The sequence below is a fragment of the Sphaerodactylus townsendi genome, linkage group LG01, assembly GCF_021028975.2.
Source record: "Sphaerodactylus townsendi isolate TG3544 linkage group LG01, MPM_Stown_v2.3, whole genome shotgun sequence".
In the NCBI taxonomy this organism is placed as follows: domain Eukaryota; kingdom Metazoa; phylum Chordata; class Lepidosauria; order Squamata; family Sphaerodactylidae; genus Sphaerodactylus; species Sphaerodactylus townsendi.
The window spans coordinates 142,472,249-142,498,286 of record NC_059425.1 but is presented as its reverse complement, the minus strand read 5'-3'; the positions used below and the strand labels follow the sequence as shown (position 1 = coordinate 142,498,286).

The window sequence follows — 26,038 nt, the reverse complement described above, 5'->3', positions numbered from 1 at the left end:
TCAAGTCTGTCATCATATAGTTCCCATAAAGAGAATCCAGATTTGATGACAACAAGGCAAAAATCTCATTGAGAACGAATCACGATTTTATAAAACAAAGTCACATGGGGGTACGGGAACCACTTACAATTTTGATCTGTACAAAAACAAATGAGCACAGAATAGCAGGTAGGTCCCAGAATAGGCCACAGTGGGTTTAACCTATTGAGACATCTAATTGCTTCAGCATAAAAATGACAGTAATTATAGATTACTAGCACTAAAGCTCATTTTAAATTAAAATAAAATGGGCTCTAGACAGGGGTGGGGGACCCCCCCCCCCCGAGAGTGGCCCCAGACCAGCCTCCACCCCAGCTGGACTTACCCGAGGCCAGCACTCATTGTCCTTGTCAGGGAAATCCTGCTGTTTGGGGTGGAGGGGGAGTTGCAGTGGGGAGGCTTGGGGCAGCCTCAGCAGACCAGACCGCTGCTGCTGTGTTGGCCCGAGTACCTTTTGGGGGCAGGGGGAGGCTTGGGGTGGACTTGGCAGGGCAGTGGGCTGCAACCTGCTGCTGCCCCAGCATGCTAGTTTGTTGTTTGGAGCAGGGGAAGGCTTCTGGATTGGGGAAAGGAAGGCAGGGGTGGAATGTAATGTCACCCACCAATGGGTGACCTGGACACACTTTGGCTAGGGATCGCCATTGGACATTCCATCCCTTAGATAATTATATAGAAGGATCTGCTCTCTTGGTCCTACTGGTCTTGGTGGATGATTCTCCTGTCAGGGACACTCTTTAATGGGACCTTCTCCATGAACATCTCTACTCTGTCTTCCCCAGTCAACACCCCTGCATTATTTTCAACTGCTTATCTGCAAGTCAGAAACAGAGACCTAACAATGGCTGCCCTATTTGTTACATGCGAAGGAAGTGAAAGCAAGTGCGTTTTCAAAAGATTTCTATGCATTACATTTAATGCTTAAAAGAACCAAAAGAGGATCTCTAAAGATGCCAACCACAGATGCAGGCGAAACGTCAGGAGAAAATGCTACTGGAACACTGCCACACAGTCTGGAAACCCCACAACATCACTGTAATTCCAGCCGTGAAAGCCTTCAACAATATATTACACCACTGTATTTACAAGGTATGTTCCAAGATTGTGTTCAGTGGACTATTACATGCCTGGTTCATCATCTGGATATTGACAGTGGGCTGAACTAAGACGTAAAACTCCCAACTGAATTATTCAAAAAATTAATTCAACACACCAAGGAAACCAAACAGACTTTGGAGCAAAGTGAAGCTAATACATTAGGAATGACTGCTAGCTTTACTTGACAGGTGAAAATCTGCAGAGGGTAGGAGGAACCCATACCTCATTTGCAATATTTATCTCCCACGCAGGGAATGATTGGCTTTGTATTCACATTTTCACTGTCACCTATCTATGTTCAGAACTGCTTGCATCTGTCACTTGTAAACTGTTTTCTAGTATTGGAGAGATGTGTTCTTTCAGTTTTCTAGTCACCATTTTAATTTGTTAGGCATCTTGTATAATGTTTCAGCATATTTCATCAATACAATTTTTCTGAGTAAAAGAAAATGCTATCAGCTAACAGAAAGAAGAATCATGTGACGTGTTTACTTGAGCTGTTTATATGCACTCTTCTTTAACACATGCAACTCTCTGAAGTATGGCAGCTTATGGCTAAGTAGGAGCACAGCCGCTGGAATAGCCAAAGAAATTCAGCCAGCATCTGAGATGCATATAGTATACAGAAGACTGGCCAAGCTTATAAGCTAACAGCTGGACTGAGCTATGTAGTCACTAACTGTAGAGCTGAAGATTGATGAGATTAATTTGGGGAGCTTTTCTGCCTTTGCCTTTCAGCCCGTGGTGGTTGAGGTTTTCTCCCTAAAGCATGTGCTGCAAACTGTATCTACTCTACAAACTATCAGTGTCATCATGCCACCTAAAACAACAGAAAATGAATCTTTTCATGGCAAAGCAGCATTTTTTTTACACTTAAACTGCCTTATGGGGCTTGTTTCCCACTACATCGTATAGAGTTCATGCAACAAATGATACTGGCTGTCTGCAGTAATTAACTAAGGAGCAGAGAAGAAATTCACACAAGCACTGCAACAGAAATGCCATATAAAATGCAAAATAATCGAGAATGTTTTACTAACAGTAAAAATAAATGGCAAACATACGGCAGGCTTATTAGCCAGTTAAAACTGAAGACACATACATGCTCATGCAAGAAGGTTTCACTTCAACATTTTCTGATTTCCAATAACATTCAATGCCCAATATTGCACACATTTCAAATGTAGCCATGAACACAAGAAGCTGTTAGTATACCCAAGCCTGCTGCCCTACACTTCTCAAATATCAACTGTATGCCATAAAATGCCCAGTTTTTTCACCTGCATTCTCACCTTCAATAATACATAAAAGCTGAAATCATTCTTCTGTATCTTCCTCCCCCATCAGTCAAATTCCTTTCACCCTTTTCTATGTGCTTGCATATATTCATTCTCTCATATTCAGCCTGACCACAGCCTGTTTCTGTGTGTAATCTGTTTTCTCTGCTTGTGTCTTGGTGAGAGGAGAAGAGGCAAGAGGGAACTGCCATAATTAAAACTGGGCAGCAAATTTCTGTGGAATTTTTATGCTGATAAAGCCCACCTGAAGCTTGGGGATGGAACCCCGGCTCAATGGTAGAGCATCTGCTGCAAATAAGGAAGGTCCCAGGTTAAGCTGAAAGAAGTAGGTGATATGAAAAACCATCATCTGAGCCCCTGAAGAGCTACCACCGCTGAAACAATACCGACCTTAACAGACCAGTAGCTTGACTCCACATAATGGAGCTTCGTGTGTTCAAGCAATGAGAGGCTCATCATTGCTTGAACATATGAAGCTCCATTATGTAGAGTCCATGGGTCCAGTTTCAACAAGCATTTCCCACTCCCTCCAATAACCTGCTGGGGCCAGAAGAGGCAGGGAGAGATCTGTTCAAATCCACAGTGTGCAGAATAAATGATGCCTCACAGTCATCCAAGAATAATTTTTTTAAAAACTAACAGGATGTCTCTGTGACTTGATAGCTAGTTCTGTATTCAAGGAAGTAGACCTCTGAATTGTTATAAACTGGGGGAAGGCAAATTTCCATGAATTGAGTGTAAAAATGTCATTGTGTGTGCGCGTGTATGTAAAACGTGTGTGTGTGTGTGTGTGTGTGTGTGTGTGTAAAACAATATAATAAACAACTAAGAAGCCACTGTTTTGTGTCTTTTATATATGCAAAATGTGTCCATAACAATAAAATACTTATACTGATGCACAAAAGTTCTGTTTGCTATGCAACAATAACTAGCTATTTTACATTTACATAAATTCAACACAATGCTTCTTATAACAGGCTAAATTAAATATCAACAATATTGCACATGGTCATTGAACAGTGTTATAAGTACACAGCACACATTCAGTAGTCATAACACCTTGAATAAGTAAGCTGTAGTCAACATAGTACTTTATTACATATTAAACTCATTTATTGTTCATAAACTGGGGGAGACAAAAAGAGCTGGCTACCTGCACCATGCCTTGCTTCTTGTAATTCCTAGATAACAGATGTTTAAAAGAAAAAGCGGGATTCAGTGTGATCCAGGGGAAGCCACACTCATGTTTCTGACATGATGGGAAAGCAGGTGTGTTTGCAAGTAGTTTCTCTCACTATCTGCTACATTAAGGATTACTGTGCAACTGAAAAAGCTTGGGGTTCCTGTGGCAATGGGAAATGTTTTATAGATCAGAAGGAGTAGTGAACCATGTAGGCCTCACTACCACAGGGAGGAGCTCGTGAGCATATTAGGTAGAAACAGAGTTATGTACATAACTGACATCAAGCCACGACCAATGTATGGCGACCCCATCAAAGCGCTTTCAAGGCAAGTGAGAAACAGGTGTGCTTTTCCATTGCCTAGAAATGGAATTAGGGAAATATAACTGATTGTGTTAGCTGCCATTCCTAGGCTTGTCCACTTCCATCTAAAGGGCTTCTCCATGTGATCGTGAAGCCCACGTAACACAACTACTATAACAACCGGACTCATTTAACACAGTGCAGAGATCATAGCAAAAGGGGTTAAAAGGTAATCTGTCATCAATGCAACTAAAAGTGATGCAATAAATAATGTTCACAAATATTTCCACAGGGTTCCAAGCTCAGGATCTGACTCACAGAACTGGTCCCGGGACTAGAAAATAGTCATACAAATTCTTTCACAGCAGTGAGTTGTGTTAATTCAATGCCTGGCAACTGTTAATTTCATTATGCTGGACTTAATAATCCAAATCCTTCTTCATTCCAAACCTTCCCTATCATGCACAGGAGTCCTAGAAGAGAAAATGCTGGTGGTCACAGAAATATGACTTTCCAAAAACAGCTTATTGTAGTGCCAATCCAGTAATATTTACAAATATTCTGTTTTGAAACTGAGAACCAGAAAGTTGTACTTTTGAGAAAATTAAGACTTTCAGGATTTCAGCAACAATCCTGGTCGATCTGGTAGCAATTTTTCATGTCACAGGTAAGAAAAAGTTTGCAATTATGTAGACATACAAAGATCCAGAACTCAATTGTTTACCAATGGGACCATGTCACGTAATATCTAACATGCTTCTTCACATTATCTAGTTGACATTACGTAGCTACTCACCTGCCATATCAATGGCAAAAGGCCTATCTGCCCGCCAGCCAGTGTACCAGCCAACAACCTTGCCTTTTTCCACAATGGGGCGCTCATAGCGTCGTCCGCCCACCAGCCCCACAGGCCAAACAGACACTTTACGGGTTGTGCGCATCTGTAAGAAGGAAGCAGAGAACGACTTTCAAACCAGTGCTGTACTGTGTTGTGCTGATGAGTAATACTTTTACTGATCAGGAAATCCTTCCCTGGGTAAAAGGAATACTGGGTCCTTGATACAACACAATAGCATTTCCATCAAAGAAGTGGCACAAAGCATAAAGCAGCCTCAATTAAGGTACACATTTCCAAAAGTAACCTTAGGTTTCTGTAGAGAACTAAAAATGGGTAGTTGTATCTATTTTTATTCTTTGAATGTAGGGAGAGCAATAAAAATGGCACTGAAAAGGCATCTGAAGGACCAAGTCAAATTGAAGTGGCAAGAAACGATGTTCTAGACCTACTGGGGAAATTAAAAACTAATATGTATTGTAGAAGGCTTTCACGGCTGGATTCAACTGATTCTGGTGGGCTCCGGACTGTGTGGCCGTGGTCTGGTGGATCTTATACCTAATGTTTCGCCTGCATCTGTGGCTGGCATCTTCAGAGGTGTATCACAGGGGGAAGTCTGTTACACACTGTGTCCAGAGAGAAGGGAATGTTTGGGGTATATATTGTCCATGTCCCAAGGTGGAGAACCAATCAGTAAGTGTTTGGGTGGAACTTGTTATGCAAAGATGTGGTTGATAGTATTGTATTGCGGGTAATCTCTACTCTGGGTAATCTCTACCCTAAAACAGAATCACTTTCAATGTTGTTTAAACCAGGGAGCCCAGATTCTCCTTTCAAATCCACCTTAAAGGGAGAATCTACCCCAAAACAGGATCACTTTCAATATTGTTTAAACTAGGGAGCCCAGATTCACCATAAAGGGACACTCTGGGTTCCCTAGTTTAAACAACATTGAAAGTGATGCAGTTTTTGGGTAGATTCCCCACCCACCCTCCAAACAGCATCATTTTCAATGTTGGTTGTTGTGGGTTTTCTGGGCTGCATGGCCTTGGTCTGGTAGATCTTGTTCCTAATGTTTCACCTGCATCTGTGGCTGGTATCTTCAGAGGTGTATCACAGAGAGAAGTCTGTGAGCCCAAATTTTTCTGCACCCCCCAATGGTGGATGCCCGGGACATTGTAGCTACGCCTCTGCAATAATACCAAGCCTAGACTACTACAATGCATTGTGCATTAGTCTCTCCTCAAAATCACCTTGGAAACTCCAACTTACAAGGTTTAGACTTTGCAAGAAAAAAATTCAAAAGGAAACAAAGTAACTGGTTTCAGCACTACTACACCTAATCAAAATCAAGGAAACACTATAGAAAATCAGTTTGCTAATCTTTAGAGGATTGTTTTAATCTACTCTGAAATAAGGATGGAGACAAATGCAGTGAAAAGTCATTCACATGGTCATACAGACTGGCCTTACACCGGTTGTTTCTATCAAATAACAAAAAATAGCTTTGTAGTCATGAAATCTACGTGGGCAATATGGGGGCAATACAATAGAGAAGTATTGGTAACCTGAAGAAATCCCCAGATTTAATTAATTCATGAGTGTAAAAACTGTATTTTGGGAGGAACTCTTCAGGATTGCAATTGCTGCATTCGCTATTTCTGGTTTCCGTATGCTTTGTCTGCAGTTGCCTTTCTGCCTTCTTAGTCTCCCTCTTCTGGCCTTACTGCAGCAGTGAAAACTGTGAAAAAATGTTCAACACAGCTTACAACCAAAAACTGAAGACTAAAATAAGTTTCAAATATGTTAGACTCACAGACTAATACCGAGTGGGAAGGCTGAGGAGAGCTGCGAAGGCAACGCAGCCCAATGTCACCACCGGCCACATTAGTATAGCAGGGGTGTTCCGAAGGTGTGGCCAGGGCGGAGCCAACATTTGTCAGCTTCTACCCCGGCATTGCCTCCAGGTACATGGTGGCCAGCCCCATAGACTTATTGAGCCCAATGGAGGGCTTTTTGGTGATGGGGAGGTTTTGCTTCGTATTTTGCCTCCCTGTGCCACCAAAGTGCAGGTGGCAGGGCGGCGCCAGCCACCAAGGACTCTGTATTAGGCTGCCCATCATCGTCCATTTTGGAATACCAGCCATGCAATCCAAAGTAAATTTACAGCCTTCAATGCCCACTGACTTCAACGATTGGGAAGGGTGTTAGTATCACACTGTATGTTCAATCCCCTATTACTGTCTCCCATATCACCCTGGTAAATCTGACTGGTGAAATTACAGTCTCTAGCCCAATTCCCGCTTCTTTTATGAAAGTAAGTATTTATCATATCTCTTTTATGTGGACAGTTCTTTACCTCGGACATACATGGAAGCCTGTTTCTGTGCATTTATAGCTCTGGCAGGATAAGGACACTCATATCTCTTTTATGTGGACAGTTCTTTACCTCGGACATACATGGAAGCCTGTTTCTGTGCATTTTATAGCCTTGGTGATAAGACAATTCATATCTCTTTTATGTGGACAGTTCTTTACCTCGGACATACATGGAAGCCTGTTTCTGTGCATTTATAGCTCTGGCAGGATAAGGACACTCAAACTGCACAGCATGAGGACAGGTGGGTTATGCATGCGTGCAAAGACAAAGTCTGGGAAATGTCTCTTTCTCTATTACATTGCCTTCAAGTGCACTGCTTAAGTTTTCCCTACATGAATGAATAATGAGGGCACCAATAGGGTGGGTCAGAGCTTGCATCTTATCACCTCCAGCATTCCTTTCTGTACTACCCTACCCAGAGTTCTTTCCCTTGATCATATTACAGTATAACACAAGGTAGCAAAATGACTTTTATATACTCATGTATATGACCTGACCTGAATAGCCCAGCCTAGCCTGATCTGATCAGATCTTGGAAGCTAAGCAGGGTCAGCCTTGGTCAATATTTGCATGGGAGACCCCCAAAGAATACCAGGGTTGCAGTGCAGAGGCAGGCAATGACAAACCCCTTCTGAACACTACAGAGTCACCATAAGTCAGCTGTGACTTGACAGCAAAACATGGACTGGAGGAAAGGAGGAAGATGTTGTAAGCCATTTTGGGTTCTCACTGTGTGTCCTTGCATGGCAGGAGGTTGGACTTCATGGCTCTTGTGGTCCCTTCCAACTCTATGGCCCTTTCCGCATGGAGGCACAAGGGCTTGGGTCGGCGTTTCTGACGCCGCCCCGACAATGCTGGGACCGTCCACATAGACGGTCCCAGAAAGAACTGGGAAGACGGCGCCACTGGGCGCCATCGCCCGGTCGACTCACCTGCTCTCCGGCCCTCCGGCGCGTCGCCGGGGCCTGGGGACACGCCTCCCCTGCCCTGCGCGCCTGCTTCAGTGTCACAGAGCAGGGGGGGTGTCCCCAGGCCCCGGCGACGCGCTGGAGGGCCGGAGAGCAGGTGAGTGAAGGCAGGGAGTGGGGGGGGGGAAGCGCCGGGAAGCCGCTGCCGTTCGCACGGCAGTGGCTTCCAGCCGGTGTTTTCAGAAAAGTGCGCTTCCCAGCGAAGCAGCTGCGCCCCCTGTGCGAATGGCAGCCTGGGGATGGCGTTTTTGCCGTCCCCAGGCTGCCATATTCCGCCCGTGCGGAAACGGCCTATGATTCTATGAAGACCAACAGGGGTTAAACCTACAATGCCTTACTGCCTATATGTATATGTGCCAGAAAGTATTCAGGCAAGTTTCAATTGCAACAGATTGTTGCATGGGATGCAGAAATGAAACAGCCTGTTCTTACAGCTCTGAGAAACATACTTAGAACTGTCAAGCAATGCCATTGCCATAATGTGTATTTGGGGTTGTTCAAATGAACAAAATGTTGTTTTGTGTGATCATTTCTTCCTGAATTTTAGCAAGCTAAAATAAAAAAATTCTGAAATTCACAAATAGAGCTGAAATTTAAAATGTAAGCCTTGCAACTATGGTTATTGGGGCATCATAAAAAATTACAGCACCATCCATGCCAGTCTCTTGTACTTGATAAAATGCAAGAATGCAAGCATTCATGCAAAGCTCTCTCATACATTATTTAACTCTCCTTTTAAGCTAGTTTGGTACAGTTGCCGTGATACAGCTTTTAAAAGCAAAGCAAAAAAGGAAGGTTACTGTGAACCAAAGCACACATGAACGTGTACACACAAAGTACCTTAATTAATTGAAAAAAGAATCCTATATACCATATATACTCATGTATAAGTCGACCCGCATATAAGTCGAGGCACCTAATTTTACCACAAAAAACTGTAAGCATTTTATTACAGGACATCCTTTGCATCTCTTCCACCAGGGAAATTAATTTGATTACAAATTGGTATCGCTTTTGACCATGAGCTATTTCACAAATATCTAGGACTCATGACTAAGAGGGAAACTGGTACACAAATGTGCAGTGGCAAAGCACCAAGGGGACAGGGGTGCACGATGCACCGGGTGTGCACCGGTGTGAGGGCATGGCAGGGGCGTTCTGTGGCATGGCAGGGGCAGCAGGGGCATTGCAGGGGTGGAGGGGTGCCCCAGGCGCAGTCCCCCTTGCTCCAGTCCTGCAAATGTGACCTGGCTTAGAGGCACCAGGAAGCATGGAACAGAATGTTTTATCACAGAACACTGCAGACAGACATTTCTGCAGACAGACATTTCTGCAGACAGAAATGATTCCCATCCATTTAATATAACTTTTTTTCACCTCCCATTGCACTCCCATGGGGAAGATGCAAGTCATTAGTGGGATACAGAATTGGCAAAAATTGCCTACCACCTTCCAACTGTGAAACCCTCCATGGGATAAAAGATGTTATTTTTGGACTCAAATCTTATATCCTAACAGCAAAGTCAGCCAAATTTTTGGATACTTAAATCAGGTGACTGAAGCAGTGAATGGACAAGACAGATCTTTAAGCAACCAATTCCCTCAATGGCTTTTGTGAGGCAACCACAGCATTTCAGGCTTCAGATTATGTGAGTAAAAGGCAAGGCCCTTTTCCAGGCCTATCCTGACCTTTGAGGGAAAACTCATTGGGACCAGGCTGGAGGAAGGGTACCAGCTCCAGGTTAGGGGATTTCTGGATAAATTGAGACTTTTTGCCTCAAGGCTGAGACTACTGTAAGCTGCTTTGGTCCCCACTGTAGACAAAGACCAAAGCTTTCAAAGACAGAGGCTGCAGAAGGGCAGGAGATGGAAATCTTAAGACAGAGGAACAGATCAAAGTAGGTTGGCTGTTGAGTGGGAAGTGATAGGGGTGCAAACTCCAGGGTGCGTAATTCCTGGAGATTTGAGGGATAGAGTCTGAGGAGGGTAAGGACCTCAGAAAGGCATTATGCCATCAACTCCACCCTCCAAAGCAACCATTTCCTCCAGGGGAACTAGCATCACCAACCTCCAGGTAGGGGCTGAAGAACACCCAGAATTACAAGTGAGCTTTGGAAGACAGAACAGTTTCTCTGCAGAAAACGTCTGCTTTTCAGGGTAGATTCCATGGCATTATATCTTGCTGAGGTTGCTTCCCAGCCCAAACCTCACCCTTCCAAGACCCCACCCCAAATCTCCAGGAATTTCCCCGTCTGGAGCTGGTAACCCTAAGGGGAAGTGATATCTGAGGTTGGGAGATTTGTTGTGATTTTGGGAGAGCCACTGCCACCATAGCTGCTGGGGTGGGGGGAAAAGAAGGTAGAAAGCTGAGGCCGTTTCCACATGGCCAAAAAACAGCACCCAAGGGGCGGGAAAAAAAAATCCCTGGAGTGCATTGCAGCAGCACCATCCTGGCTCCCCCCAAGCAGCACGAACCGCACCGGCGGGAAGACGCCGCTTTTCCCCTCCCCTCCCCTTCTAGCATCGCTCTGGAGGACTGGAGGGACACACCCATGCTGCCCTCCGACCCCTGGAGGTCAGAGGGTAGTGTGTGTGTGTCCCTCCAACCCTCCAGAGTGACGATGGAAGGAAAAATGGAGAGGACCGAAGGAGAGGAGGCTCTGTGCGGAGCCGCCTCTCTGGCTGGGGAGAAAGTTGGGGCTGCTTGCATGCTACTGTGTTCGTTTTCGCTGCTGTGCGGAAAAGGCCTGAGAAGGCCACAACCACCGCTGCTGCTGTAGGAATGGGAGAGAAAGCAGGTGGGAGGCCAAGACAATGACAGGGGGAAGAAAGTGGGGTGGGGCAGACGAGAGAGGGAGAGAGAGTGATGGGGTGGGGCAAAAAGAGAAAGTGACAGGCATGGAGGAGAGAGAGAGTAAGAAAAGGGGTGACAGGAGGGAGAAAGAATAAGACAGAGAAGTAGGGGGAGAGGGGAGGAAGCAAAAGTGGGGGGAGGGGGAGTAAGATAGCTGCTCCTGCAAGTTTCTTATAAGTCCCCACATGTAGTATTCTAAAGTTCACATATTTGAGTCAATTACTACCTGATGCAATTACTTTCATATGCATTTGCTGTTTTACAGACTGCCACTTTTACTATTTCTATGATTTTAAATGTATTCTTGATTTGCTCTTTTTCCTTTTCAATTCATTAGTCAATTGTTTTATATATGTATAATTTACAGAAGGGTGTTTACTCTGGCCAGACGCAATACTTTACCTTCTGCAGTACTGTGAGGAAATTTAAGAAAGTTCCCTATGAACAGAGGTATGCGCTTGCTCACAAAGAGAGTCTGAATCCAAAGAGCACATGTTTTTCAACAACATTCAAAAAGGAACTATAGATCCTGTAGTGAACAGACTACCTAGACATTGTTTTACTTTTGTTTTGTTATACTGGTAGTTGATCAAATTATTGATTGATTAGTTGAGTGTTTGTGGATAGGTGTGTGTATGACATTCAGGGACACAGGCAAGCAAGGTCAGTATTCCTTAAGCAGCTCCTTTTGTGGTTTGGAACTAGAAATGGCCCTGGCCCCAGACCATAGACAGCATGATATGCTTAGGTACACTTGAAAGGAATGAAGTTGGTCCCAACAAGGTTGAAATTTCATCAAACTTTAAGAATGTAATTTTCCACTGGATTTGGGCCATTATGTTCATTGTTCCGTAACAGTACTGAACAGGATCAGTTATCACAACTAGTATATCCAGTTGAAGTTTGGATAGTTATCAGTGTGAACCCATTTTGTGAGTTATAGGGTCTAATTAAGACAGCGCTTCATTTTCAATACAAAGAATTTACAGATGCAACAACTCTTTTCGATCATTGTGAACACTTCAACAGAGTACTTCTCAGAGCTCAACTAGACATGACTGTGTCCCCATGTTCATCACGGGGATACTGCCACTACCATTTGAAAGATGAAATTCCCTTTGCTTACAAGGCACTAGTTCTAATCAAGTTCTTGATATGGGGAGAAGCTCAAATGCTGTCGTATTTTTCACAAGAATTGTGGCAAATACATTGGAAATCTGCGATATTTCTGAGATTTAGAACTGGAAAATTAAAACATCTCTGTAAACACAAGCCAAGGCCACCAATCTTTTGCCTAGAAAATCAGTTGACTGCACTTTCACAGTGTGCTGGGTTATAGCCCACCCACCCCACAATTTTCTTCTATGGTGCCCTTCCTGATAGTTCACTACCACTAGTGGTAGAAGCATCAACAACTCTTAATGTAAATTACTATTTTCTTTGTAGTATACTGCCCTTCAGAAAGATGTGTTACATTTGAACAGCATTCAGAGCAGCTCTCCTTCAACTTAAATTTCTGCAATTTAAGCTATACCACTGTCTGATTATTGTTTGGACAATCCTGCACAACTCCTTGAATCAAGGCAATTCCATGGTATGCATCAGTCTCCCAATTTCTTTTAAACATGAAATGGAGAGGGATAATCTGTTTGCCATAGCAGCAGTAGAGGTCATTCTTAATCAGATGACCCCCCTCCCTGCCCCACATCTATTCAGATCCAGAAGGAGAAAAATACATCCTCATCACCCCCCACACACCGATAACTGTGAAAGAATTAAGACCCACCTTTACTTTTCCAATCAGATACTCATCCTTCAGCATTGAAGTTTTCAAAAAACACACCTGAATTAAGAGCTGATCATTTATCTCTCAGCATCTCATCTAATTCAGCCCAAAGGAAAAGGGGGCTATGCTGAGTGCTTCAGCCCTTTCAAGACTACAGAGAACCAACATATGATGGATAGGGCCTGGAATTACAAGAGCACCCTGGTGTAGCAGCTCTTTGTTTGACATTCCTCAAACTGCTAAAAGGGATACTAAAGGGTGAAAGTTACCTTCTATAATTTTTTCTGCAACCCATACGTGATGTTTGGCCTCTTGGGAGGTCTGTCACTTGCATTATGCACAAGCTTGGTGTCAGAATGAATCACATGGGTGGCAGTCTTTCACATACACACAGACTGCCACGGGAGACACTGCAGCACTCATACAAACACAGGAATGGCTTTGCGAAGCGTCTGGGGAGGCAAAGCACCACCCCCACAATGAAGACCTTTCTATTTGCCTGACACTGTGTATGTACACCATCTCTGCCTTGCAAACATCTGCACAATATCTACACAAATGCCTAATTGCACAATTATTCTGACCCTACTTGATCACACATAAAGACACTAGATATTTTACGCACACATACACACACACACCGGCATTTCATGTGAAAACAACCGGCTGCTAAGGATATGAAAGTTTCCACTAAGTTTCTCTCCTTCAACGTATTTCCCCCTAGATTTCACTAAAAAGCCCTGGAACGGTAATTGGTAATTTGTGGTACCATTTGTGCTCCCATCTGTAGATTACTTGCAAAGGACTGCCACTCCAATCCTGGGGGAGATGATATTATAACTCTCTGGCACAGTTTCAAAAGCACAGCAGAAGGCTCTGTGCCTTCTGCGATGTTCATAGGTTCCTAACAGAGCAACGAGGGTTGGAAATCAAAAGAATCTCTCCGTCTTGATGAACTCTTCAACAGAAGAATCCTTCCTAACTTGGAAGGAGGAGTCAAGTTCACCTTATGGAATTGGACATTAGGGAAATGCAGGTGTAATTTACCATGAGGTACTACCAGGTATTGCAAGGACAATTTATCAAGCATTCAGACAGCATCTGGAAGATCATTTCATACACACATACAGCTAAAGCAAACAATTCTGAAGAAGAGTTGGTTTTTATATTCTTTTTTTTCTACCGATAAAAAGTCTCAAAGCAGCTTACAATCACCGTCTCTTACTCTCCCCTTGGAAGGTAGCTGGGAGCCTGAGAGAGTTCTGAGAGAACTGTGACTAGCCCAAGGTCACCCAGCAGGCTTCATGTGGAGGTATGGCAAATCCAACTCAGATTAGAGTACACTGCTCTTAATCACTACACCACTTTGGCTCTTTCGGGAGCAAATTCAGTTCAACTACGGTGCAAAATTCGCTCTAAGAACTGTTTGTCATCACAAAAAGTGGCTACACAACTTAAAACAAGCAAATTACAGGAACAATCTGCCTTGCAATCCAAACAAAAGATATCATGAACATTTTAAGCACTCGCTTAGAGAATATTGTCTTATACTACTTACAATTCTTTACTCACTTCCAGTATCTCAATTCTACTCTTTTAATAAGTTTTTCTCCAGAAGCAAATGACAGAATGGACCTACGCATAAATCAAGTTTTTTAAAAAAGCATGAAATATGAGCACTGAGAGCAATATATGTAAAGATAGAAACTGAAATTAAGATTACTTCATAGTGCACTACAAAAGCCACTGTGACGGAATGATTAGTTTCAGACTAGACACTGGAGACCTCATTGGGTGACCTTCTGCCAGCCACGCCCTCTCACCAGATCTACTTCATAGGATTGTTGACAGGATAGAACAGAAGAGGGGCAATCAATGTACACAGCTCTGGGCTCCAGAATATAGATGTGATAGACTGACTCCACATACAAGATAATTTTAGGCTCTTGGCAGTACTCCATCGCTTCAGTGCAGCATCTTTTATGCTTCGATTGACACAAATGCCCATGTAAGAAGAAAGACATTGGTGAACACGACAGTTTCAGTTTGTAAGGATAGATGTCAAAAGGATAATTAGGACACACAATTATTTAGAACTGTAAAATCTAGTATCTTTGGCCACCAAAATGAATGGGTTCATGCAAAAGCCTGTTGGAGTTCCAGGAACCTTGATCTGGTGGCTTTCTGAATTCTTTTCTAACCCCATTTAAATGTTAAGCAGGGCAAAATAAGCATCTCTCAAAGAGAAGCCCCAAATGGACCTCTATAAGCATAGTTTAAAAAATGGGGTCAGTTTCAGTTACTATTATCTCCAGTAGCCACTCCACTTCTCTCCTCTTTACATCAGGGTTTGACTGGATTAAGGTCATGGTTTGTACTTGAAACATAACTAAATTCACTGACTTTAGTATTTATGCTGTGAAGTATAAATACTATGAAGCATAAGTACTGTGAAGTGCTGCTGTTACTCAGCAGAGGTGTTCTCCTTCATTAGTTCACATCTGGAAATTCACAACAGTCACCAGAAGCTATAACATCACAACAGCCTCATTCTATATTGGAGAGCATAGAATGCTATAAGTGGAGAATGACCATTCATTCTTACCATGAGAGATCCTTCTCCTTTGAGCATAGAAGGATTTCTTTCTGGGTGATTCCCAGCAATCAGTTGGAGAGGCAGGAATAATTCTTAATGTCCCGTTTCTTGTGGGAGTCAGCCATCTTGTTCTCAGTTCTCTTTCTGACTCTGGGGAGTGGTAGCCCAATGCCTGTGCTTGGGTGATCTTTTTCTATCTTCCGTGTTTATACCTTGAATGGGAGAAAGTCTGTCGAATTAATGGCAGTCATTTTACTTAATCTCATTAATCTCAGCGTGACTTGCTTCTGCATATGTGAGACTGAGCTGTAAGGCTGCAGAAACACAAAAGCTCATGCTGAAATAAAATCTGTCTTTAAGGTGCCACCAAACTTCCATTTGATTTAGCTACAACTTCCATTTGATTTAGCTACAAAGGAGTAACATGGCTATCTCTCTGGAATTGTTAACCAGTACTCTGTCATATAACAATTTTCTTTTTAAACAGTGGCAATTTAGTGTCTAAAGATGAGCTGGGCTATGCATGGACCATCACCTTCCACTGTTGCCGGGAAAGGGGACCAAACAGAGGTTATAATGACTTCATGTAGAAACCTCAATAAAGATGATCAAATAAAGTGACAGCCTTTGGCTCCTTCTGTTGCTTTATTTTGCAAATTAACATCTTCTTAAGAAAGTCACTGGACACTTAAAAGGGTACTGGAAGGGTGACTAATACAACAGACATCACTGCCCTTTACAGAACTGAGTCCAGTTCAAAGGTTCATACATGAGGCTTCAAAGGTTCATACATGAGGCTTTAAAAGGGGGAGAAAAATGATCAGCTTGCACTTTCAAACTCGGTGGTTGTGAAAGAATACTGGATTCAGTTGTTCCATTTATTTTGAAGAATTATCTCCTCCTACCTTGCTGCTAGTCTAACACAGTGGTCTCATTTTTCTCACCAAAGCCTCCTGTGTTTGCTGATTTATAACACATAATTATTTTAACATACAGTTTTTATTCTATTTTTGTAGTAATGGAAGAACACACTGTGTGCACACAGCTCATCTTTAGATTGCTTTTTAAAAATATAATGATTATAACTGAGCATGGGTTAACTTTACATGTTGAGGTGGACACTTTCAAGCATTACAGCCCAATCAAGTGTATGTTTAATGAGAAGAAAGACCCATTGAGTTCAGTGGGATTAAGTCAGGAGGTCTGAGATTGCTGTCTTAACTTTTTTTTATTCACTAGAGCGTTCTCCATTTTGCCATGAAATCCTACAAGTGTGAACAGTCCTGCTGTTCTATGGCACCAGCGCATGAGCCCAACATATGCTCCCCTGGACACTGAAAGTGGCTAGAATCAGTCTTCTAAACACCTCACCCATCAGTAACTTTTTATCCCACCTTCCCTCTGAGGAGTTCCCTCATTTTACCACAACTCTAAAAGGCAGACTAACCCAAAGACAGCAACTGGCCCAAGGTCACCCAGAGACCTTTCATGACTGAGTGGGGACTGGAACACAGGTCTCCCCACTCCACCACACTGGCCAGCCTTCCTTTAGTTATTTAAAAGCACTCATTATTTCTGCTGTAAGACTAGATGCTGAGCACTGACCACATTGGGTGTTGGCTTTGCCGGGTATGACCTTGATCAAGAAGCAACTAACCAAGCTAAACCAGAGGAACTTGGACAAGGGCTGAAGAGCCCCATGCCTTAAGTGCCGACATTAAATCATAACTCAGGAAGGTGGGTACTCATCAACTTAACCAAACACACTCTACAGCTGGAAGCCAAAGACCCTGTCGGTAGCCCCACCTGTACCATAGAATCGATGCCATTGTTGCTAGTAGCAGACCTAACAGTAGATGCATACTATAAGGATGTTTGCTGTCCCTTGTGTTGCCACTATAACCCTAATAAGACACCACTCTCATGCTGCTTTGGTATGAGGACACATGCTATTAACTTTCTACCACTAGAATTAAATCCTGAGCAATATGCAAAGAAACAACTTGGATACCCTTTTCCATTTCAAAAGTTGCTGCAGTAGTATATTAAAGATTCCAATATTCTGCTCTGATCACATATCCATTAGCAAGACTTCTGAATATGTTTCATTTAACTTTTCTTAGAGAAAGATATCAGATGAGTTTCCAGAACTCTCTTACAAAGCCCTATCTCACAACATCCATTTTTTCTGCTATACAGAAAGGGAATCTTTCTATCTAAAGAACAGAGAGGCAGCCTTCCAAAAGAGGTTACAGCAGGGGGTCCCCAACATGGTGCCAGCTGATAACTTTCCTGATGACCACCAAGTGTTTTTAGAAAGCAGGTTGAGGCTTAGGAACAGCAAAGCTTCTGACTGGCTGTGCAGATGTTTTTAAAATGTTGCTTCGGCAACAGCTGCTACTACCGTACAAGGATCTTCTTTACGTGACTGAAGGTCTGCTGACTCCATCTCTTGCAGAAGCTATTTTATGATAGCCATTTTGTGGCTGTATCTACCATGTCATGTTAGAATTCCAAAGGTGCTGACAAGCTCCAAAAGGTTGCAGACTCCTGGCCTACAGCACTATTTTGAACATACAGAACTGCACTTTCTTAGTTCAGGTATCTTTTTCCCCCACAGGGAAAACACTGGCCAAAGGCTGCATTGGTCCTTATTGCAAAGCAAAAGCTTCAGCAGGAAACAGAATGGCAGTGTCTCAAACCTTGAGCAATATCCAGAGTAATAAACTCCAATATAATGCCCGTACATGATGCCTTTGTTTAAGATATTCATTACAATTATCATGTCCATCCCCCCCAATTATGTTACTGTTTCGCCCACCTGTTCTCAAACAGCAAATTCAACTTATGAGGCTGTTCACAGATGCAAAGATTGACACAGAACACTCAAATTGACAGTCACCATGGCAACCATTCAACCGCAATTCAAAAACTGATCATCAGTACTACAAACCAGCAACAATATTAACTTTGGAGCAAATGGTTATGCCCTGTTTTCTGATCAACTACTTTTGCCATGACTACCTAGTATGTTTCCAAGGTTCATAGGAACTATGAGCACACTTACAATTAATGACAGCTTTTCAAAAGTGTGAAATGATAATTTTTTTTAAAGTGACCTCAAAATCTCCAGATCATCATCTTTTCTCTTTGTACGATGCCATTCACAATAATGTTACTTATATTTGGCAATTCCTGTTGGCAGCTTTGGGTTGGAAAATACTTGCAGTTTTTGAGCAGGTCTTGGGGAAGGGCAGGGACAGTGCGCACAGACCACCCTCCAAAGCAGCCATTTTCTCCAGGAGATTTTACATCTGGTGGCTGGAGATTAATTACTTAACGCCAGCAGATTTCCAGGGCCCATTTGGAGATTGGCCACCCCAAGGAAATGTAGGCATATTTGTGTGAAGGACTATTTCCAAAAGAAAAGGAAAATACAGAATCATTTAATTTCTACTATGGTGCTTTTTTCTCATTGGAAACCTGAGAATGAGAACACCTGAACATTTGATGCTGGCAACTGGAATGTATAATATTTTTAAGGTCCAGACAAGCCTGGTGATTTAAAAAAAAAAATCTGAAATGCTTTCTCCAGTCCTTTCCCTTTTTGTTTTCAAAATGTGAGTTAGTCCCTCCAAAAGAGCTAAGGCAACAATTCTATATAGATCTTCCCAAGAATTTACAAACACTGTGGGGGTGACCTTGAAGTAAACACAGAATTGGATTGTACAGAGTTGTCCCATTATTCTGTGCTCTCAAAGGCAGGGCTAACTCAGCCCTTCTAATCAGACTACTGAATGCAATTAGATGGGCACGCTATGGACCTGTGCATTCACGCTGACTAGCTTTTCTGGAACAGAAGAAGGAGTTCAGTGAGGTAAACTCCTATTTTCACAAACCCTGTTTTTCTTAGGTGTGTTATTATTCACATTTTACTTAAGAACCTTGCAGAACAATCCAGATGGGGGTCGAAGCAACTTTAGGAACTGCGCAGGGTCGTGCCACTGCATTTGCCACCCTGACAATGAAAGTGGCATCAGTGATAAGAGCAAACAGGGAGGCAGGAGGGTACCTCAGAGTTCCATGGTGCCCAACTCGGAAAGACCGGCCACTTGAAGAGTTGCACCAGCCAAAACCTGGCTGCCGGCACAGCGGGGAACAGGATGGGAGCGTTCCAAAGTTTTTGATCTGCCTTCTATTTACACCACTCAAAGGGGTGGCATAAATCCATTTCGCCCTAAGGATAGCTTTCAGGTGGCTGGGATTTCTTGGGTTTTGCTACCTCTCTGTGCCACCTGGAAGCCCTCTGTGCCACCTGGAAGCAGTGTAGCAGCAGCACCAGCCCTGGCCACCATAGCCTTCTGGATTGGGCTGTAAGTATCATTTCAGTAACGTTATCTGAACTAGCCAGATGTAAACATTACTGTATATCAATATAATGCATCTCTCACTGATGTACCACATGAGTGATATTGGAGCATTTTAATTCAAGCCATCACTTTACTGGGGATTGTTATCATTCTGGATAGCCAGCATGGGTTGCTAGAAATGAAAAATTGGTTTCCTGAAAAATGGTTCTCAATTATACAAAAAAGAGCTACTGATGGAAGCAAAAGAGTCAGCATGCTCAGAATGCCAGCCCAAGACCTTGGAGACCTCAGTTCAAATGCCCATGATGCCATGGCAGCCCACTGGGTGACCTTAAACCAGTCACTCACTCTCTTGTCTAACCCATCTCATCGGGTTATGATTGCAAGGATAAGACAGAGAAGAAGAGAACAGTGTGGTAAAATGTTCTGAACCACAGATGCAGCGAAAAGCACGGTTTAAATGTCAGAATAAATAGTTGACTCCAGACCATGTAGTAGTTGAAGGTAGCCAGATAAAGTTATGTAATGCGTTAAATAGAAAAAAAAGATGTGATTAATAATGTATACAAACTAGATTACACCAAGATACTAATTTCTTATTATATCATGAGGATCTTTTAAAGTTAGACCTAAATTATCATTCATGCTCAAGAAAAACACAGTGTCTTCAAGGCTACCCACACCCCTAAACAGCTTTCATGTGATACAGGCCACCTGCCTTGCAACACAACAAAAACTCAATTATACACTAAATTTAGTATTAATGATGCATACGGTATAAGAATATTTAGTAAGAGGACCATCTCACCCAGGCAACTTAAGAACTGAAACCAACTTTTGAACAAGCGTACAGGCAACTAAAAAGATGGCATAAATTGAATACAGGATTTAAAAAAAACCCTGTCCATACTTTTTGACCCATATCATCTCCACACTTGAAAAGGTTCTTAAATCACAGCTCTTCTTGGTTCAAGGAAGCAGCAGCTAGAATTGCTACTGGGAGGCTGAGGAGAAAGGCACTAAGCATCAATTTCCTCTTGCATGCCATTAATCCAATTTCAAGAGAGAAATTATGGCTGGACTTCTGCCACACGTGATGCGCTCAAAAGTTTGCTTCTTTTCACATGGGGCCAAAAAAAAAAAATAGTACAGCTTCTATAAATTGATCCTGATCTGGAGGTGGAGGAGGGATTTAACAGAACGTTCGATCAGAAATCACTATTTCCCAAGTTTTCACTCATAAGAATTCCAATCAATACCTTGAGTGAAAACATTACAGGGCCTCTCTCCAATTCTTTATACCAAGGACATAAAATACGCTTGAGGCATCTCGAATAATTTCAGCAGGTTTTCCTAAGGTGCTAAATCAATATGGAGAAAGAGATTATCTTTTCTCTTATACCCTTTAATGCAAAACCTAACCTACCCAGCCTTTTCTCGGAAAGGTTTCATTCAATAGTGGAGCTTGAAGCCAATTGCCTCCTGAAGTTGGAGACTATCCTCCTTCCTTGTCATGCAAATATGCTAAGCTTCCCGATGTACTCTTTGATGGAAACAGGCATCTATTCAAAACAAACCTTTCTTTTTGCACAGGAAAGCTCAGCAAAGGCACAGAGTGTCTCTCCCCACACCCATTCCGTGTGCCTATGTGTGAAAAAGAGAGAGCAACTTAACATCAGTTGCTTCTTCAACTTTTCAAATTTAACCCCGCATGCTCCAAAGGATCTTATTTGTACTTATCTCATTAAGAGTCAAAGGAGTAAAAACCAACAAAAACAAAATCCTATCTGGGTGTTTCTTTGCACTTGATGTTACTGAGCAGTGACCTCAAGAGGCATGCTCCGACTACTCTGGCTTTTGCTGCAGTTAGTTCTTTCCTCTCCTGACTAATTAATGCTTTCATTTATGCAAGTAATTTAGGCCTGGCAGCTGATTTTTTTTTACATCAGCATTGCTTCAGGGAATGGAGCAGTTTTTCAAGTGACACCTTCCACTGAAGTAAAACTCCACCAGCTTTCAGTTCAAACAGAGAACACAGCTGAAATAATTACAGCCAAAAAGATGAATGCCCGAGATCTCCCAGCATTAAAGAGGTACACACAGCCTCCCACAGTTTAGCAGAAAATAAACCACAGCAACGGAACAACTAAAATCCCTTCTTTTCAATCACTTCCAATAAAAGTTTCAATGCATGAGGCTGCCACATAAGGAAAGGAAGTCAGACTCTTCCGCTGAATGGGGGGGGGGGGGGGACTAACACCTGCCAGCAGCATATTGAAAGAGACCCAACACATTTTAAATCTAAACACACGTCAGCAGGATTGAGAAGGCTTTCCAAAACCACTCTCTTCAGGGACTCGATGTGCTCTGCATCTTTCCGCAGTGCCTTGGCTTTAATTTATTGATTCTTCATGCACCTGGCCTAGTTGCAAAACAGAGAGAAATCTGTTGTAGGTGGCAACACAGGCACCCACTCCTCTCTAGGGTCACCAAAGCATAAATGTTAATTCCACTGAATTATGTGAAGCCAAGCCATTCTCCTGCTGGGGAAGGGAAAGATTATATCCTATTGAGATGCAATAATTCTGGAAGAAAGGGAAATCCTTTACAATAGAGGGGATATGTCTCAGTATGCAGCAAGCAAGATAGCAAAGACATCCTTTACCTGAGCGGGTTAAGGCTTATTTTAGCTTCTCCGCATACCCTCCAAGGCTTCCACACTTCCTTTTTTCCCCTCACCAAAGTTATACTTTAATTCATAAGTTATGTGTAAGATACTCCTTTCTTACACTGTTTTATGTACAAAATGATCCATCCTGCCAGCAGAGAAACAAATAAAAAAAACTGGCAAACCTCCCACCTCCTTTTGACGCATCTGCCAATAACTCCCACTGGAAAGAATAAGGTTGTTTTTGCTCATAAGCCTGGACAGGTTTTTCACATCACACAGAGATACGTGACAAGGTGCTCAGTCACTATATAAACACTTGCCTTCACACACACCCCATTCCAAAGAATGGGCAACACACACACACAGAATAAACAACTCAGAGAACCAGCCTGTGATCACATCTATTCTTTCCTGATAATTAGACATCTGGTTCTACAGCAGCCTGTAAAATGGAGGACTTCTGGGAAGCCACTTTGAGATTACAGTGGGATACTGTTTTTTAACAAAATGAACTAAGCCTTGAAATAATGGCATTAACCTCAAAGTTTCAGGAGACAGCTGTAAGAATACATGAAAAAAAAATCTTAACAGCTAAGAGGTGTGTGCCTGCACAGTCAGGCGAGGAGAGTTTTTGAAGCCAAAAATGAAGTGGAAATAAAGCAGCAGCTATTCCTTGCTAATGCATCACTGCATTTGAACTTTCAAGGTCTTAGCAGTGAAAAAAGGCTGGGAAGGCCACAGCTTGGCATTAATGAGAAAGCTATATCTTGGCTTCTAACAACACTAGTTTAGGACCAGAGTAGGGCCTTAGGCGCCCTTTTTACTTCAAGAGAAGACCACGCTGAATATAACTCAGCTGCCTTAAAAATGATACCCCAAAATATTATTAGACATAAAGGTAACTTGCAGATGAATGTAGGACGACCCCCTCTTTTTGATGGCATATTTGTGAGAAAAAAATCCTAGACTTTCATTTGAATAAACACTGTAGCATATCATTTCTCGATTAAGACATACAGTGAAATTGGAAGTCAATTCTCTGTAAAGTGTAAACCTTTGCTCCTAATTGCAAACGTGCGGGAAGTCCCCAGATTTTAAAACACAACTGTCTACTACTCGTTTCAGAGCCCGGAAAGGCGCAACCAGACAGGAGAAATATACGCCGGACGCCAAGTACTTGGAGAAATATTCCCCCGGACCTCGGCTTGGCAGCGCTGAGGCGCAGGGGCGGGTGAAATGCAAGCAGGATAGCCCAAAACGGGCAATGGAGCCGCCGGCTGCGAGGGCCAGAGGAGCTAACCGGGCAGCCGTCCCGGGCGGAGAAGGGCTTACTGCCCTGGAAGCGGGAAGAAAAGCGGGTCACGCAGGGCTGATTCCGGCCCATCGCAAACACGTGCTCGTGCAGCCGGGCAAAAAGGGCCCGCGAGCAAAACTACTGGCGGGACAAACCGAGCGCGGCGGCGTTTATAGGTGGGACCATCGCTCAGCACCTGAAGAGCGGGCGGGGCGCCGGATAAAGTAAGTTCGCTGGAACCCAGCGGGACCTGCTGCGGGTCTGGGGGAAAGAAGTTGGGCATCGGCGCTGTTCAGACATGCGGCTGTGCCTGGGCTGAACAGGACGGGGTCGGAGAGAGGGGGCGCCCCGTCCTCCCCCCTCCTCCCTCCCCCTACCTCCTGGAAGAGCTCCAGACTGTAGGTGTTGTCATCGTCGGCGAAGAAGAGCACTCCGGGCGGAGGGGCCGGCGAGTGCTGGTGCCTCTGGCGGATCCACGCCAGGCCGGCGTTGCGCTGCTCCGTGGCCCTGGGCAGCCCGGGCCGCTTGTAGCGCGGGGGCGTGGGCACGTGCAAATGGGTGCAGGGCGGCCCGGCTCCGGCCAGCCCGGCCACGAAGCGGCTGACCAGGTCGGTGCGCACCGGCGCGTCCTCCACCAGGACCCAGTGCAGGCGCGCCACCTGCCGGAAGGTGTTGGCCAGCCGCGTGAGCTCGGCTTTCTGCACCGGCCGGCTGTAGGTCGGCGTGATGGCGTAGATGATGGGCGGCTGCGGCTCCGGCGGGCGCTGCCGGGGCGCCCCCTCGCGCTGCTGCGGGCCGGGGGGCCTCCGGGCGAGCGCGGCCGCCGGAGGGGGGGCCCGGCCGCCGCTGTCCGCGTCCAGCACGACGATCACCAGCAGCACCCACGGCAGCAGCACCAAGAAGCGGCTCAGGAGCAGCGACTTCATGCCGGGGCGGCCGCTCGCAGGCTCGCCGGTCGGGGTGCCGCCGCTGCAGCCCTCACAACAGCGGCAGTGGCAGCGGGAGCTTCGGCGGCTGCTGCTGCTGCTGCCGCCGGCGCCTCCTCCGCCCCGGAGATTCAGCCTGCGCTCCCCTCGCCATGGAGCCGGCGGCAGGGCGCACGGAGGGACGCCCGGCTTCCTGGCGCTGGGGAGCTCGGCGCAGCGCAGCCGGACCGGGACCAGGCGAGGCGGGGAGGAGAACAGCCGCCGGGCCCCCCACGGCCCGGGGTAGAGCGGCGGGGGAGAGTGGGCAGCGGGGCGCCGCTGGGGGGGCGGAGGCGAGGAGGCCTCAATTGTTGGAGCCTGCCGAGGCGAGAGGCCGCTGACCTCTCGGGGGTAAGCAAGAGCCGTCCTGCCCAGGCGGCGCAGGGAGTGCAGAGGGCGGGCTGGCCGGTGTCGTCCTGCTCCAGACGGGGACACCCCCGGCCCCCGCCCCGCTCCCGGTCCTCTGCTCCTTCTCCCTCTAAGCCAGCGGAGCAAATCAGCAAAAGGGCAGGAGGTTGCGATTCCGCGCGCCTCTTTCTTCAGCCAGCCCCAGAGTGCCGCTTTCCGCCTTGTTTCTTCTCTTTGAGCATCGCTTCCCTTTGATCCCTCTCCGATGCGCGGGACGGCCGGGGTGTGTTTGCGGGTCCTGAACTCTTTCCAGGGGCTGCTTGCGAAGTCCCGCGTTGCAGAGAGCGGCAGTGCTGGCGCTGGCGGACTCTGCCGGCGAGAAAAGAGGAATCCGGCCGGAGGAAGCCTCTTCGCGGCAGGCGGCTTCGCTGGGCGCTTCTGGTGGTGTGTCTGTGTGTGTGTTGGGGAGGAGAGGGAGGGATCCCCTCAGGGCTGATGCGGCGCAGGGGTGGGGAGCTGATGCCTTTTTTTGGGGGGGGGGGGAGGAGAGAAGCTGCTCTTGGCTGGTTCTGTTCTCGCCACTGCAGGGTCTCTTTGGAGAAAAGGCAGAATAGATTCACGTGCTTAAAACTCCAGAGACTTAGGAAGCATCGGTGTTAGGCGGGTGGGGTGAAGATTAGTTACACCAGGCGAAAGCAAATGCCATTATTTATAATCAGTGTGCCAGCCAAACAGCAGAGGAAGATTACTGTGCCTGGATATTATGTTGGGAGAACAGTGCTGAACAGGGCAAACACTGGAGGAATTAGCGGCGGATTTCCTCTAGGACTTGCTCCTGCTCTGACCCATTGCTGGGTTTAAGGGATGGGGTGGGAAGCCCAGACTGTCACAGGTGGAATATGCACAGGCAGTTCTCCACATTTCTCGGTGAGGAGGGGATTCCTCTTTTTAGAATCAAAAGAACTGCCGTTTCAGCCCTGTTGTTCAGCACCTGGAGGACCCATCCCTCTCCAGAGATGAAATAGGTGGAACCCTTTATCAGACTCCAGAGGAAG

The 26,038-nt window shown here is 44.9% G+C and overlaps 1 protein-coding gene across 2 annotated transcripts in view; it reads right to left on the bottom strand.

Annotated features, from left to right (window-relative positions):
• The window catches only part of B3GAT2 (beta-1,3-glucuronyltransferase 2), a 31,992-nt gene extending 6,535 nt beyond the window's left edge, over nucleotides 1–25,457 (bottom strand). Inside the window, exons 1-3 of one of the 2 annotated variants that reach the window (XM_048496264.1) lie at nucleotides 24,048–25,457; nucleotides 4,713–4,857; nucleotides 3,226–4,389 (exon numbers count right to left, since the gene is read on the bottom strand). In XM_048496264.1, the coding sequence (XP_048352221.1) occupies nucleotides 4,325–4,389; nucleotides 4,713–4,857; nucleotides 24,048–24,596 (759 nt within the window). In that variant the 5' untranslated portion in view covers nucleotides 24,597–25,457 and the 3' untranslated portion in view covers nucleotides 3,226–4,324. Of the gene's footprint in view, nucleotides 1–3,225; nucleotides 4,390–4,712; nucleotides 4,858–24,047 lie in introns of those variants that run through there. The other variant, XM_048496255.1, reaches the window with a different exon arrangement.
• Between the last annotated feature and the right edge of the window lie 581 nt (nucleotides 25,458–26,038).